Consider the following 16939-nt stretch of genomic DNA (forward strand, 5'->3'; position numbering starts at 1 on the left):
ATATCATATTAAGAAGCAAAATTACCCTCCTTGGCAAAATTGTTTATCATGGTTTTATGAAGAATCGTACATAGTTTTAAAATAATGATGGAGGTTAAATCATGGTTCAGCATGTTGCAATTCTTGCTCTGAGAGGTGCACAATTCCAGTAGGTCTTCCTGAGGGAAAAGCATCTGGTCTACTGGTGCTTCCTTAGAGTAGGGGGTTGCTATACTTCTGCTGCTGCTGGGAGGTTAATTGAGGGAAGGGGATGGTCCTGTGTCTCCTGAGGCAGATGTTGCTGGAGTCAGGCCTTGCCATGCCTGTAGTAGTAGCATTTGCTAGCCAGAGGAGTTGGTCACAATCTTCTTTTGAGATACAGATATTGAGGATTTACCTAAAACTGGTACATGTTTGTAACTGTCTGCACAGGCACAATGTAAGTCACTTGGCAAGACTGTGTTGGGAGGTGAGAGGAACAGAAAGATCTTTGCAGGCAATGTTCCTCAGGGAAGATCACTCTGATCATTCTGATGCTTGACAAGACTATTACCACTGGAGAGCTTCAGTAGTTCAGCAGGAATCAAACCACCTCTAGTATCATTGTCACACAAGGTACAGTAGTCACTGCTGCCGAAGGACACATTTGCTATCTCCAAAGGTTCTGGAAGAACATGGAAGTCACCCTTTCCATGCTGTGAGTGAGAGGGATAATTCCTTCCCATGCTAGGGCTCTCAAGGTTGGCTTTAACTATTTCAGAGATTTTTAGGCCAACTGCATCATCATCAGGGTGTTGTGCAAGCACTAGTCCCAGCCTCACTTCTATCTCTTCTGCTCTTACATACCTGCTGGGAATGTACTGCTGGCTTGGACCTGAGGCAAACACAAGGCTTTCTTCTGCAGGAACCGGGTGTGAATTTTCCATAGGTTTCAAGGAAATCTGGGAAATCGGTTCTTGGGTGTTTAAATCAGAAACTCCATCTGTGGTCACTTTGTTTGAGTCACTGGCCTCTTCCCTTCCAAGTTGGCTACAAGCCTCATTAGGTCCAACCCAATCCTAGTGAAAGGATCAATAAGTTCAGGACATTTTGCTTAGCTGGAATTTGCAAAAGAGCTGTTCTTTCTACATGCCTTTGGCACAGTAATCCAGAGGTTTAGTGCAAATCTAAAGAGCAAATTTAGAGTAATAGGATAGACAATCTAGCTGCTAATTTCACAAGATTTCACAAGAAAGGTTCACAATTTCACATCTAGGAAAGCTGCAAGCTTCTTGTATTGCTTTGGCTTTGCAAAGACAGGGTGCACCTTCATGTTCATTATGTGCAAGGAGTGGGTGACTGGGGGGGGGTATTTCTAAGGAGAGAGAAGCTGGACAGAAGCTCTGGTGGTGTAGCTAGTATGTGGAGGCAGGAAACAGAAACTATAAACTCCCAGGAAGACCAGAACCATATATTAGTACTTCTGCTCAGGAGCTAAAGTCATTAATCCCAGAAAAAAAAAATGCTCCCCTCGTGAACTGAGGGTCATATGAAAGAAACAAAACTTCTTACCTTAAAATTCCCGTTGTGTAAATTATAGAGTGGCTGAAAGAAAGCAGCTGGTGTGGGAATGTTAAAGCAGGAGAGGCTTTTTGCCCTGAAGTGAGAAAACAACACTTAAAATAAAAAAAACCAGACAATTTTCCTGTATTCTGTCTTGATGATATAGCACACTGATTAGATGAAAGCCCCACACTTAGGTTAGAAGGATTGCGCAAGAAGCCCATTACACATGGTTTCTGACATTTCATGCAATTGTTTGTCTGCCTCCTCTGCATGCATTTAATGTTTCTAGCCTGAAGCACAGTCTTAAAGTTTCTGAGGAATGCTATGTGCTGCAAAGTCAACACTAGTCTATTACTCATTATATGCACTGGGCTATGTATACATTTATTTAGCAGCTTACTTGATCTAAACCACTGTTTCTGGAAGTGTTTTAAAGAATTCTAGTTTCCTTACATTTAGACAGAGAAATTCTGCCAGATCTCCCAGTTCCTTTATTAGAGGCTATCCTGTAAAAATATTTTATCAGATGGACATCCTGTATTTTGCTTCTCTAAGAGTGACACGTATATGGAGCATAATAATGTCCACCAAGGCAGAAAAGGAAGAGGTAGGAGATTTACCTTTGTTCTGCCAGCATAAAAAATTGAGGAGGGGGGTTGAACCAAGGTTCCAGAGACACTTTGTTCTCTGTACAACTTGGTCCCAGAACCTAAGAAACACTGAAACTGAGTCAGTGTAGTTTGCCTATATTGGTGTTTTACATACAGGCTGCTGCCAGACCTGTCACAAGTAGCTTAACATTGACACCAGCTTAACTGCCTTTATGGATTGCTGCGTGCTTGCACTTTTAATTTACCTATGTGAAACTTAACAAAAAATTTCCAGGGGGTTCAATTTCTTTAACTCCAAGAGACCCTCAGCATTGAGCTTTAGCTGAGTTTGGGTGCCACAAAGGCATTTTGGTCCGCTTAAGAATTGTGTAGTGGGATATTAACTGCCATCTGCCAAGGAACATGTCATGTTTTAAGACTGTCAAAAGAGCTTTTGAAAATGATTGACCCTATGCAGCAGACACAGGAAGAAAAAAATGGTACATAAGGACACTTGATTTACCCTCTTTGGGCTGTAAAGATGATGGGGAACTTAATGAAAAGCTATAACATACCTTGAAGAAAGCTTGCAGTTCCAAAATAAATAGACTAAAATGCCAAAACACAGAGGAATGAACAAGAAGTGCATAGTTCTGGTATTTAGGATCTTTTCAGACAGTTTTGGCACACCTAGTAAAAGAATCAGCACAAAAACGATTGATAAGAAGTCTGGAGGTGAGGATAGAACCCCAAAGAGCCAAGCAGTGAAAACTTGCAGGGTGTTAGTTCTGATTTGGGAAGCTTCATTACTGGGTTTGGCACATGGACACGAAAAGACACGAGTTAGAGTAGAAACAATATTCTGTGTACCTGCTCTTTGAAACACTGTTGTCTGGCTCCACTCGCTCCACTGACTGTGGTAGGAATCCTCATCTTCGGACACTTTGCAGCGGACTCGTGCAACGTAAGGAACGCCGCTGCGGAGCTCCGCGGCGTCGATCTCAATCTGTGGTGCTGGGCTGGGGGGTGTCTTGTTCAGGGCGATCTGCAAAGCGTGACAGAGAATTGCTGTTCACAAGGCCAGGCAGAGGGATGGTCTTTTAAACACTCCCCACTCCTCCCTTGTTTTGTTTTTCTAGATCCTCTTTTCTTGGGTGCAAGAAGAGGGCCTGCATGATCATGGATGCAGGGTTCAGAAGATTTACTGATCTTTAGTATTTGTGTTTTATATAAAATCTGTCAGCCTTGATGTGCCCAGAAAGGGCAGCTTGAAACTGTTGGCTCCCAGAAGGCCCTGAGCTGAGTGGCAAGGCCGTTGCGCCCAACGAGCAAGGCAGTATCGGTGCGTGCCTCATCCAGTTACCTCCCAGGACATGCTGTACTCCTTATACTGCAACTCATATTGAAGAATTTCAGCGAGGTACCAAGGCACACTCCACCATATCTGACACTTGCTAGCACTGACGTTGCTCTGGATGTTCAACGGTGGATCAAGTTTTACTGCAAATAGAGAGGTAGGGGTTTTCACAGTGCTTGGGATGTGAGCACCACAGAAGGAGATGCATGATACTAGGCTGACTAAAGTCTTGGAAGATAAAACTGGGTCTAAAGAGTGATACTAAGACCAAATTAGCTTACAGTAGACCAGGATAGGTTAGAAAAGCTACAGAACTGACATAAATTGATGATAACTCAAATAGCCCCTGGGGATAAACCTGCAGAGAACCACTCTGGATACCACATTCTGCTCTTCCAACATGCCACTAATACAGACAGGCTCTGAAACTGTGAATACCAGAGCTGTTCTCTGAAGTACCAGGTATGGGAGATTGAACTAGATCCATGCCTTTGATTCCTCATTACTTTATTTCTTAGGAAAAACACAACTATAGAGGCAATCCAAGTGTACATGATCCATGACACATGAAAACACACTGCAAATGAGAAGGATAATTAAAAGGTGCTCCAGAGCCAACACTCTCTGAAGTCCTGGAAAAGTCAGAATGGAGAGACACTGGGACTGCAGTCCAATAGTGTGCTCTCCAGGGATGGGCAAGGGATCATTTCCATTATCTACATCCAAATGATCCAGTGCATTGTTCCCATTATTTTCACTTGCTGCCTTTGAGACACCCTTTGTTGAGAGCATATCAGACCTACCCCAAAACAGCTAGTTCAGGCCTAGCCCACAGCAGCCCCGGTCCATACTTACTGTGCTGGCGGGGACTGTACTCAGAAAAGGTAACGTACACTTGATTACGTCCAAAGAAGCTGCCTTGGAGAGAGACTCTGTAACCATCTGTTTCCAAGATCTGGCTGACTAAATGGATCGTGCAGTGGTACTGATTCTGCACGGCCTCTCTGGCAGTCAGTTTGCAGCTGGCGTTGTGGCCTTTTGACCAGAGGCTAGAAGAATAAAAGGGCTGAAAGTTTCTTTTAAGTCATACAGTTAAGTGGGTTTCATTTTTTAAAAGACAGGGAGCAGCTTTGCACAGCCCCAGATTCAGGGAGAGCACGAACCCCCTTCGGTGCAGGCAGCAGAGAAAGCAACGCTAAAGCTGTCTGGGCAGCAGGGCTGGAGATGGAGGAAGGAGACACCTTCAAAAAACTCACTGCTGGGAGCTCCAAACCTCCCAGGGGCTGCCCAGAGCCCAGTGCCTGCCCCCTGCTCCCTCTGACAGCGTGTGTGTCTGCCAGGCAAGCTACACGTGTCTGCCAGGAAAGCAGCTGGTGTAGGGGGCAGGAGTGGGTGGGCGGTTAGTTGCAAGTGCACAGCGCAGAGCTAACAAGTTGTACATTAAAGGCTCTTCTGCTATGAGCAAACCAGTAGTGACAGCAAAACATGTCCGAGATACTCCTCTTTTAGTTGGTTGGTTGGGGTTTTTTTTAATATTCTCAAGCTTCAGCACAGCATAACAGGATAAATGACAGAAAACATAATCTTGGGGAAATAGCTCCAAAGAACATCTTCTATTATTAAATTATCTAATGTAGCCATTTATTAGCAGATTTTTCATGTTGCATGTGACCCCACAATAAACTCAGATACCACAATTTATAAGCTTGGCATTTTTCAGAGATTTAAAATCCAGTGTCATTAAGAATTAGGTTATTTTTTACTTAACCTTACCAAATATGAAGCATCTAAAGTCCATGTGGCTTACCCTCCCGTAAGAGTTCGCTAGTTATTGGTAGCTAAGACAACGGTATTGCATAACCTAAACATGTTCATCTCAAATTAGCCCATCACAATGCTTATTATCCTATCACCTAGCAAACTATTCACCTGATTTCTTCTGTTAAAAGTTATTCATGTAGTGTTTTAAATCTGTTATTAAAGCTTATAACTTACCGAACCTTCAAAACCCTCTTGTGTGTGTATATAAATACATATATATATTATGTATATATATATATATATAAACTAATTTAGATTAAACTGCTATGGGTTTAATTTCTAGGCAAAAAGACAAGTGATTAGAATTTGACTAGGCAGCTTCATGCAGGATGGGCTCTGAAGTCCCCAGATCATGGGGAGCAGAGGCTGGGATGGGGAGGCTCTTTGTGCTGAGAAGCTCCTGCCAGAAGGGGACATTGGATGGACAGACTGCCCTGAGCCACACAGTCTGTGTGCTGAGCTTCTGCTACACCCACTGAGCTGGTGGGCCCACAAAAGGGAGTGGAGGGAGCAGCCTCCGAGGCAACCCAGGTTTAGGTGGATAAGGTGGCAGAGGTAGCTGTACCATAGGTCTCCTGCCATGGAGGGAGCGAAGCCCATGGGCAGTCCCATCTCTGCTCCTCTGCACTGTCCTGCCCATGCCAGGGCTGCTACAGACAGGCTCCCGGTGTGCGGTTCTTACTTGGTGAAATGCAGGTAGAAAGGTCCGTTGCCCACAGGCTCCTCCACTGCCCACACACACCTCACGGTAGTCTCATAGTTATTCAGGCAGCTCAGGCTGCCAGGGAACTCTGTGGAGGAAGGAGAGCAGAGCTGCGTTCGTGCATCACCTGAGGAGGCCATGCTCATACACACAGTGTATGACTTGCTAGTGCTTCCTTTGCTGACAGCTCGTGATGTTCTTCCTCTCCTGTATTGCACTTCACTGCCTGAGATGAGTGCAAGATCCCAGGGCAGGGACCTTGGGCAGTGACTATGTTTTTTCTGCTGCCCAGCATTGCAGCCAGCTGTACTGGTTCCTAGGAAAGAGCAGTCACAAGATCTTGCATCTCACGATTCAGGATAAAGGAATGAAAAGGTAGCACGTGCCCCTCTGCCCTTGGTGGACCTGTTCCAGACCCCCCTTACCTCTCCCTCTCGCTCTGCTGAGGAGCAGCACAGCAGTAACGCACAGCCGGAGGCCCGGCTCCCACACATCTCCCATGCCTGAAGGTATCTGCAACAGAACAATTGTTGAAGGTGCTTTGTCAGTACTTGTGCCAGCAGGTTGGAACCTACACAGTCCGGCCAGCCCTGACACAAGCTGACCTTGACTCTCTCAGACAGGGCACCAACTCAGCTATATCATCTCTTCCTATAGGAACTGTTCTGCTCATAGCACTTCGCACAGGACTCTAAAGCACCAGCTGCCTGCAAGGAAATCTTCAATTCCTGCCATTTGATGGGGAGCAGGGGGACGTTCCATCTTTCCTTCTTCCTGCATTTTTTTGGCATCTGGCTTAAGAGCAGCAGAGAGCCACAGTGGGATGGAACAAATGTTCTTGTTTCCTTGTATCCTGTTTCTGACTCTAACCAAACCCAGATGCTTAGAGCCAACTGTAGCGATAGAGGAAGGATGGATGTTCTGCCCTGAGAACATTCACAGCCTCCAGACATTTGCAGCTTAGGGACCACCTGGAGCAGACATAATTTCTGCATGTTCAAGGCTTCAACAGCCTTTTTCTCTTAAGCAGGTCCATCTGCAGTAGTCCCCTGCCAAAAGCCATCTACGCAAAAAACGCTGCTGACTGCCTGCCCTTAACATGGTTCTTTTTTTCCTCAAGGAAGTTGAGTTCCTCTCTTCACTAGAGGAACACTTGCTTGACATACTGGTGTCATAAAACCTTTGATGGAGCCTTTTTTTCAAGCTTCTTGGAATTGTCCTGAGCCACTGGGAAAGCATTTGAGGTCAGGAGGAAAAACTGGGATAGAAATGGGTGTTCTAGTCTACACTTTTTTTTTAATTTTAGAAATTCACCCATTACATACCTGAACAAAACTAACACCTATCATAGTTTTCTCTCTCTCAAACACAGAAACACAAGAAGCTACAGCAGGCAGATAACCAAGTTGCTCATCTGCAGTGTGGGAATCTCAGGATAATATTTCTTTCCCATAAGTATTTCCTTGCTGCAAAAGAAAACTCCAAAAGATAGAAACAGAGACAATAGCTGATACTCTCCAGGTCAAAGCACCCACTGGGGATATAGAATATTTAGGGTCTAGTCATCACCCCAATTTAGTGATGGGTTGTGTAATGATATTTGAAGTGCATTTTCTGCAGTATGGAACACTATCTCTCTACAAGGTTTTTCTGGATTCCCTCTTTTTAATCAGATATTCCATTCTATGAATTCTCTCCTCAGGAATTTTTCATTTAAAATAATACTTTTTCTTTAAAATTTTCTAATTTGATGATTTCCCAGCAAACGAAGCGTAAGGAATACTGACCTGGTCCACTCAGCAATATATGGTGCTTTTTAAAGATCACTCCAGTTTGCAGTACTTGCCTTTACCTTAAGGCAGCAAAGAAGCCCAGCACCTCTGCAGGCAGTGTGCTGCTCTATGGAACCCGTGACTCAGCCCAGGACCCAGAAAACATGCAGTGAGTTTGTAGACAGACACTACTAATAAGTAGAGACAAAACCAGTTACTTGAGAATTTCAAAAAATATCAGAGGGACGCTGTTTGCACTGCTTGCCCAGCACAGCCACTGAACCCAGCACTGGGGATGGGGTAATGAGTGGCTGGGAGGATGTTCTGTCTTAAAGAGCTTGGCTTAGTTATTGCAAAAAAGAAAGAAAGCCCAAACCAAACAAAAAAAAAAAAAAAACCTGAAAACTCTCCAGGGGTTATGATGTCTCCTTTGGAAGAAGCTGGAGAAAAGGGAGAGAGAAGTGTCAGGATGGGAGAAACGCTGAGTACAGCATTAGCACAAGACCAAACGGGTGCAGCCTGGCTACAGAATGTTGTTTCTAACCAGCAGAGGGTCTGAAGTAGTCTTGAATAGGAGTGAGAAAGAGCCTATGTGCAGCAAGGACCGTGACATTTCAATCATTAGGATTATTTCACTGAAGGGATGAAAAGATCTGATGGCTGGAGTAGCAGGAGCTGGACTCCATGACCAAGAGCACCCTTCCAGTCCCAGATTTCACAAAGCTAATCAGCAGCATCCACCCACCAAACATTTTCCTGTAATTATGCCTGCTTATGGTGTTCCTTTTCTGAATCACATAGTAAAATAATCACAGCATTTCACTAACTGATAGGGAGAAAAGGAATCTCTCTGACTTCCACTTCACCATCTCTTCATTTACAGCTTTTTTCACAAATATCCTGTTTTGCTGCAGCCCTTCTTCAGAGTGGGGGTTGTGGAGAGGAAGTGTCACCATTAGCTGATTTGAGCTGAGGGAGGCTGGGAGGCATTAAGTCTCTCTGCTTATCATTCTAATCAGAGCTACGTACGATCCCTGTGATAAATAGAGTAAGACTGACTAAACGTGAAATAGAGAGCGATGCACTAAGTAGAATCATACATGTGCTTACAAGAACTTCTTCAGGCACCCAACCAAGCATAGGTCAGGATAGCCAAACCAGGACAGAGTATTTCCAGGTAATTGCTACTAATTTAATAAACTCTCCCACCCCTCCTCCCCCCCCCCCAAGTTCTTGGTTCAGTTCTACAATGTTTGAAACAATGTCAGACATTTCCTGGCTCTCTAGCTCACCTGGAAACAAACACAGCATGTTGAAATGCAAATCTGTGTGTTAGAAGCCATGAGTGTTAGTCAGAAGTAGGTCATGGAACACGGAATCCTGAAAGGCTTATCAGAACTTGATTTGGGGAAATAGCCCATAACCAGCTGAACGAGATTCTGCCCTGTGTTAATGCAAACAGGGAGCTGACACAGACTCTGCATGGCTGCCAATTAAAGGAGGTGTTATTGCAGCTCCCTGTAGTGTTCCTCACACCATTATTAGTTCATTTCTTCTGTTGGGAACCGCACCTTAACCAAAGAGTTGCTGAAAAGATGAAAGTACCTGCTGAAAAGGGCTGTAAGAATCATTACATCCTGGATAACTTTCCTCAGAAACGAATGACTAAAGACCAACTAGACCTAATTTAGCCAGAGGAAAGGTTAAGTAGTAATTCTGCACCAGCCAGAAGTATCTTACAGGGGAAAGAGAAGATTTCAGGTAGCAATTTTATTATTGGGGTTTTGCTAGAGAAAGATGGAAAGAATCCAGTAGTTTAACACTAAAGGAAGATACAATTAGACAGAAACAAAGTGCAGGAACTATCACTATTGCTGGAACTAGTTGCCTAACGTAAGATCCAAGACTTGTAGTCTATAAATCTTGGTCAGGCATCTTAAAAACCATAATCCTTATCTCCTATGGAAGTCGTGAAATTGATGTAGGACTTAGTTATAACTGTCTGTCCCAAAGTGATCATGATAATGTTCCCCTCTTAACATCTTCAATCCTTGGCCTTGCAAGGGTAAATCTATAGAACCTCCTAAAAAGCTGGTTGTCAAACAGGCCTTATCACTTCTCAGTAAGCACCAGACACTTCCCATTTATGAAGAGAAGAAATAACTGTACATGTCGTGCTGTTCAGGGGAAGTTGCAAGTATAGAGACATATTAATGAGGTCATTTGAGTAGTGTCTACTGATGCTTGCAAGGAGTTTAGCCTTGCAAGAAAATAGCTGCAGACTTTGCTAGAAAGCTAGAGATGCTCTAACACCTTTTCTCATCCCTCATAGTCACTGTCCTTCCCACTTGATTCCAGTCACTCAGCAGTGGGAAAAGACTCAGGCTACCAGCTGAAGGTAGCCCAGCCTGACCACAGACACACTGTCTTGGCAAGTCCCAGAAGAAAACGACTGCAGTGGTGAAATGCTTTTCCTTGTATGTGAGTCAATATGAAGGTTTTGGTAGGCCAGCTGGGAAAATGGACGTGGTCAATTCAGACCTCATCTCCCTTCGTTGCTGGACAGCCACAGAATGGGGCAAAATTGAGGCAAGTGCAAAAGCACTTTTCAATTCCAATGAGAATAGATGGATGAAGGGATTCTTGGTGGCATAGCAAGCATTTGTCATTCTCCCCAGTGGCCATCACCTCTGAACATTGCCAGTTCTTTCTGCAGCAGGAGGAGAGCAAACAACTGATTGTCAAGCCAGGAACCAAGCAGAAACCAAGCCAGCACCATTGCAGAGCAACATCTCATTGGCATGTCCTGTGTCCAGTGCCAGCAACAAGGGGACTGGGAGACAAATCCACTTCCTAGCCAGGCTGCTGCTGCTTTTTTTCCCCTTTCCTCATAAAGCCCAGTTTCTGCAACACTTGAGCTGTGGGTGAAAGCAGAAAGGCTCTGTGCAAGCTGTAGGTGGGGGAGGTGTCAGAGGAGAAGAACCACTTTCACTCTGAAAAGATATGACCAAAAGAAAGGGACCAAAGGTCAGGGAGAAAGCCCTGAAACGATACCCCAGGTATGCTGCCACCAGTGCAGGTGCTGGGTCAGCACCACAAGCTGACCGGTGACTTTGAGTTCCCAGTTGGTCTCAAGCTGGTTGCAATGGTGTTTCCATTCCAGCATTGCTCTCATCCTAACTCCCAAACACACAACATTCCATCTGCTACTGGGAAAGAAATTAACTCTATCCCAGCTGAAACCAGGACACAGGGTAAAATAAATTATGTGTTAGACACCGAGAGGGGAAGTAATATGAGAAAGTGCCAGCAGAGTCTCAGCACATGGGTAGTTTAGATATCATCTGGGGTTTAGCAACTCAGCAGAGCAGAGCTTTGAGAAGAGACTTGAAGAATAAGGTTGAGGTAGCTTGAGAGAATTGCAGGCAGCACCTTCTGTGTAAGCAGCAGCATGGAAGAAGGTTAGGAGTTGGTTTGATGATTGAGTGGGAGGTGGAAGCTGACATCATAGGAAGAGTAGCCATCTTGATATGGAATTGAGACATGACAAGAAGACAAGGAGAGGCTGTCAAGTGACTTTAAAAGTGGAGACAAGAAGCTTATGTTTGATGTGGCAAAGGGAATAGAAGAATTCTGTAGAGAAATGTAATGGGTTCAAAGTGATGGATGCAAAAAAGGACTTTTGCATCTCTGGCCATTAGGTGACTGTAAGTAAGACAAGATCAGCTTTACAAAGGCATGATAAAAAAGAAATTGAAGAGTCATACAAGAGGATAAGCAAGGTTTTCACATGCAGATGTGAGCATAGGATGCTTCAACAAGCTTGAGTACCCTTTGATACCTGTAGTGGTACTAAATGCCAGTGCACGGTGGACAGACAGGACTCCCTGGCTCTATCCCACCTCCGCCATCAACTTTTAGATAGACTGTTCTGTCAGCACAGTTCTTGTTCCAGCTCACTCATGTGATCTGCCATGCTCACCTAAACCTTACAGGACCTCAGAAGCTTCAGGCTGTGCTGTGGCAGTGGCTCAGAGCTGTTCCAAAATGAGCTCTGCTCGCTCCCCCTCCCACAGTGAGACACGATGAGCGGTGCACAGTGGGAGCAGGCACAGCACATCACTTGAACTCTCTGTTTCCATTCCTTGCATCTTAGCAATTAAACATAAATGATCTGCTCTCCCTTAGCCATAACCCCCACCTTAGCCCCAATCCCTTCCAGAGGCAGCACCAGCAGGCACTGCAGAAAGGCGGGACACTGACTCGCACCGCACGCGCATCCCTCCATCCATTAAGGCAAGCCCCGAGTGCACACTGTCCAGAGCAACCCACTGTGCCCTTAAGTGTGACTGTTCATCATGGGCACTCCTCCAACATCCCTGCCTACAAGAAAATGTTTTGTAGGTCCTTTAAGAAAACATAATTGTGGACTCCTGAGACCCTAGGCCTCTCAGCACCTTCCTGACACAGCACATCAAAGTCACGCTGCAGACTCACACGACCAGCACACGAGCTGCTGGAGAATAAGGAAGAAGTAGTAGGATTTCCTCATCTGCACAGGTTATCAGCTAGAACCCCACATAACCATTCTCCTTCTCCCTCCCTCTTTAGCGAGCTGGTTTTCCACAGCTGGATGCCCCTGAAAAGCTATGTGCTTTTAGGTTTGACGGACGTGGATCTCAGAGGCTGAAAAAAAGCTGCTTGAAAGGATGGCTACTGCAATAAAGCTATATTCACACACATATATATGCATGTATTTACATATATATACATACATTTTAAAAAGCATATTTTTGTCTGCAAAGTCCCAAACACTGAGGGCTATTTTGGCTCGATTCATTTACATTCATCTGCTTCAGTCAGAGAGAAGTACCTAAAAATCATTTGTTCAAGATGCTACTTCTATTCTAGCACAGTCTGTATCAGAAGTAATGCAGTAGTGTGGTTTTGTGCTTAATTAACAAACGAGCAGAACAAAAGTGCACGGACCCTTCTGGTGCTTTTATTATTCTAGGTTCCCAGTACAAGAAACAATATAGAATTTCATGTTTAGGTAAAGAAATTATTTTTTGATATCTTAGCCCAATAGATGTATCCTATCGCTGCTTACTGGCATGCCTAGTGCAGAAGTATCTTAAACTGTCTTACCAGCTCAAAGGAAACTTCACTTTTCTCACTGCTTCTGTCCCTTGATAGTTTAGGCTGTGTGGTTTGATGATCAGGCAGTAGCAGCAGTGTCATAATAAAGCAGAGCTTACAGTACCCGATTTTAAAGATAATCTCAAGAACCAATGAAAAAACGCTCAGATTATCAGCTTGTCAAAGTAGCTGCATCTGCAATTACTCAGTGATAAACTGAGGAATTTCTGTTAAAGGGTTAACAACTGAAAGGCCAAGTAATTCTCTGAATATGAAAGTACTTTCTTGCAATGCTTATGTAAAAGAGCCCAACAGCTCTGGAGGTGACCTAAAGCAACTTCCTAGCCCTGTCTGGGTGTGAGGTGAGACTGCCTCCATCCAAGGCCTCTGCCCAGCTGTGCTCAGACAGACAGGGCAGTCTGTCCTGCACCTCCTCCACAGCCTCCTGCCTCACTGTGCTCAAAGGGACAACTCGGGAAGCACAGCCAGACAAGCACTGTGGTGCTTCCATGTCCAGATCCCGGGGGGTGTGAGGAACAGATCTTGCCATAGCTGGCTGCAGTGCCGCAGCAGCAGATGTTACAGTCAGGATCCATCGAGTCAGTCATGTACCTGGGTCTGGTGCCAGAGGAGGGAAAGGGAGAAGCAGGCAAAGCACAGACGGTGCAACAGTCTGCCAGGACCAGCTTTAGGGGCCAAGAGACAGGAAGGCAGGGACCATGCAGGAATGGAGACAGACATTTCCAAAGGGCTACTACAGATCGGTGCTTCTCTACCTGGTTTTGGGGCTTCCCCATCCAGTAAGACTCCTTCCAACTTCCATGAGGCCCCATGGTCACCCCCTACCTGCACATTACACTTATAGTCCCAACAATCCTGAACAGGAGCAGAAACAGAGCACCCCTGAAATGCAAGCAGCCTCAGGAGTGCCATTTAAGCAAGCAGCACCAGCTGCCTCAGTGCTGCCTGATGCCTGTGGCTTGCAGCAGGAAACATTTGTCTCTACAGGATATTCCTGAATCTTCCCAGCCTACTGCCACCAGGAAGATGCTACAGCCTTGTAAGTCCCGCAGCTTTCACCAAATGCTGCCTGTGGGGCAGACAGAAAAAAATCAGCACAAGAATTGGCTCAAATGGAAAAGCACAGACTCCTTTTCCCAGTTTCCTTTCCTGTTACTGTTCCCAAATACAGAGCAGTAGTTCTGACAAGAACATCACCACTCTCTGCAAGTTGCCTTTTTTCATACTTCCCCCATGCCCCAAGAGCCATTCAGCCCAGTTAACTGAACTCCTGCTCCCCACAGACCACTCAGACCCTTTCTTCATGTTTTCTTGGACCCATTTACACCTGTCACTCTGCCCCACAATGAGCTTCTGTCCAGGTGGAATGAGCTTTTCATCCAGGTGAACAGGTGGCTGGTTTTGAGTTGCATCTACCTTGAAGTTCTTTTTTTAGTTTGAAGTGCCCCACTTAGACACTGTCTGCTGTCAACCCAGTACCAAATGCATGTGTTTTGCTATCTCCTCTGGTTTTGGATCACTACAGAACTAATACTAAATAGGAGAAGCATCACATTACAGCAGAAGCTTCTGAGACATATGGCACTTGCTCTGTCTGTGCTGCATTCCTTGGCTTGTACAATAAAGCACATTTTTAAGCTTAAGATAATCTCAGACTTACATAAACTGGGATTTCTGGGTCTACCTACTTCTATGCTTGGCTAGCAAGCACACTGTTAGTCTGTCAGAGTAGATGGCCAGTACTATAGTCCAGGACCACTTCTGATCCCAATCACACTGCCATTCAGGAATCTGTGAGACTGGACCTCCCTCCTTTCCCTCTGCTCATCACATCCCCTAGGAGAAGGACACTCTTCTGGACAGGATAACATTTTAAGTCCCTGATTATTGTGAATACTATGCAAAATGCAGCAGACCACAGCCATCTAAGAGTTTTGTAGACATTGGAGGTGCTGATCTTACTCCCTCCTACCCCATCCCACAGCTCAGTGCATGATTAACCTCACCTTTGCAAGGCAGGCTGAAGTTAGACCACCTGCTTAGCTGGGCATGGCAGAGGTGGCTGAGCCGATTCCCCTGCAGTGAAGAAGGGCTTGGGCAGCCTGTTGTACACTGTTCTTTTAAGCAGGCTTGCTTGCCCAAGCACTTAAGCATCAAATGCCTTTACCACACTATTACCATAACTCTTTCCTGTGCTTCACACCGCTGTTCAGGAATCTGCCACTGTGGGTTGCTGAGGTCACAGAAGGGTGGAGTGAGATCTTTTAGAGACAGGTTGGTTGAAAGCTGGGGCACCTCCCAAAACCCAGCCAAACCTGGCTTGCAGTGCTACCAGTGGCCCTAGCGTGCCTGGGGAAACACAGTTCTTCTAAATTAGGTATTGCTGGGTCAGAGACGTTTGCAGTTCGCTGCTAAAAGCCACAGGGGAAAAAAACCCACCTTAAATACCCACCCCTCCTCGCCCCCAGTGTCAACAACTCATTGGCCCAAAGCTTAGCTGGGACAGCTTGCTCCAAAGGAACAGCCTCCTTTCTTTTAACACCCTGACACCCCATATCAAAGCAGGCTCTGCTCTGCCCATGAAGTCTGCCTCCCAGGGTGTCCAGAGGCAACTTCTAGCCCAAGGCAGCAGCAGATCACCACCTCCTGCCAGATGCTCTGCCGGGCAGTGCAGCAGTAACAGCGAGAGCTCCTTCAGCAGCTCAGGGGCCACCCATCCCCGCGGGAAGGAGGAGCGCGCAGAACTGGGATGGAACAGCCACCTGGGACGACTGGCAAGTTTCTCCTCCTCCTCCTCCTCCTCCCTTTAGCAGTTTCCACACCGCGGTTTCGAGAAGCACACCCAGCCCCGAGCCCCAGCTGCAGAACGTCGCGTACCAGCCCATCAGCGATGCTGCCGCCCAGGTCGCGTCGCCCCAGACGCGGGCAGGGCGCCAGCAGCCCCCGCGGGGCGGGCTCGGCCCATCGCCCGGCGGGGCGGGCGGCTCGATCCTCTGCTGCCTCGCGGAGGGCGTGCGCGGTACTTCAGCGCGGCACCCGGGGACACCTCCCGCGGCCCGACCCGGAGCTCGGCAAGGAAACGGGGAAGCAGGGGGGAAGGAACTGAAAGGCACCTTGGGGCAGTGCCCTGGGCTGGGGGTACAGGGAGGGAGTAGTAACGACACGGGCAAAGCCCCGCGGCCTCAAAACCAACCCAGCAGAGCCAGGGGCTGTTCTGAGCAGCCTGCCCAGGGATGTGGCTGCAGAGAGAAACCCTCCCAGCACTCACCTGTGAAAGAAACGGCTTCTCTTCCTCACAGTGCTCCCCTCTCGTTTAGGCAGCTGTGGGGTTGGTCCCAGGTAAGAGATGGGGGAGAGGATAAGAGAGTTTATTGGTATCACAGCACCTACAGATTGCTACTGCCGGGAGGAGAGAGCATCCCATGCACGGGTGCACTCGGTAAGGTCTCTGGAGTCAAGCAGCCCACGGGCTGGCAGCACTATACCCACATAGGATACAGGTCTTCACATTTAATGTCAGTACTACAGTAACATTTAAAGACAGTTATGCAAAACAGAGGGAAACTTACAGTGCAAATAACAGTTCCACAGTTGGCTTTGTTAGCCAGCAAAAATTGCTCAACATCCTTGCTACTGACCTGTTAACTGCAGCAGACCAGGTCCAAGGCAGGTGGAGTTGTAGGCTCACCAATTTTGGAAATTTCTAGTTCTAAAAGCTGCTCAGTGTTTCAGTTGATGTGCTTGGAAAATGCTGGGAGAGATGCTGATTTGGGAGAAAGCCCCAGTAGCCAGAGTTTGTGTGATCTATGTTTTGAAGGCTTTTTATTTGCAGACTCCACCTGGAAGGCAAAGTTTTTCTGGAACCTGAGTTGTGTTTGGTCTCCTGGACACACAGTTCTGTGATGAACACCTAAGATAGTTTTTGATCATACCCTGTGGACAAGGATGGGACTCCATAATTACCAAGCTGTTACAGCTGGGTTTAAAGAGCCAACAGTAGTAACACCACCTG

At 46.2% G+C, this 16939-nt stretch overlaps 1 protein-coding gene across 1 annotated transcript; it reads right to left on the reverse strand.

Annotated features, from left to right (window-relative positions):
* Positions 1-485: 485 nt before the first annotated feature.
* Positions 486-13008, reverse strand: LOC311197276 (interleukin-9 receptor-like; the record flags this gene model as incomplete). Its single annotated transcript, XM_084271011.1, has 9 exons — positions 486-1037; positions 1531-1615; positions 2690-2804; positions 2985-3159; positions 3478-3614; positions 4327-4520; positions 5975-6083; positions 6421-6508; positions 12916-13008. 9 exons carry the CDS (start codon positions 13006-13008, stop codon positions 486-488), a joined length of 1548 nt encoding a protein of 515 aa, XP_084127137.1.
* Between the last annotated feature and the right edge of the window lie 3931 nt (positions 13009-16939).

Source organism: Gallinula chloropus (genome assembly GCF_964237585.1).
Source record: "Gallinula chloropus genome assembly, chromosome: 15".
Lineage (NCBI taxonomy): Eukaryota > Metazoa > Chordata > Aves > Gruiformes > Rallidae > Gallinula > Gallinula chloropus.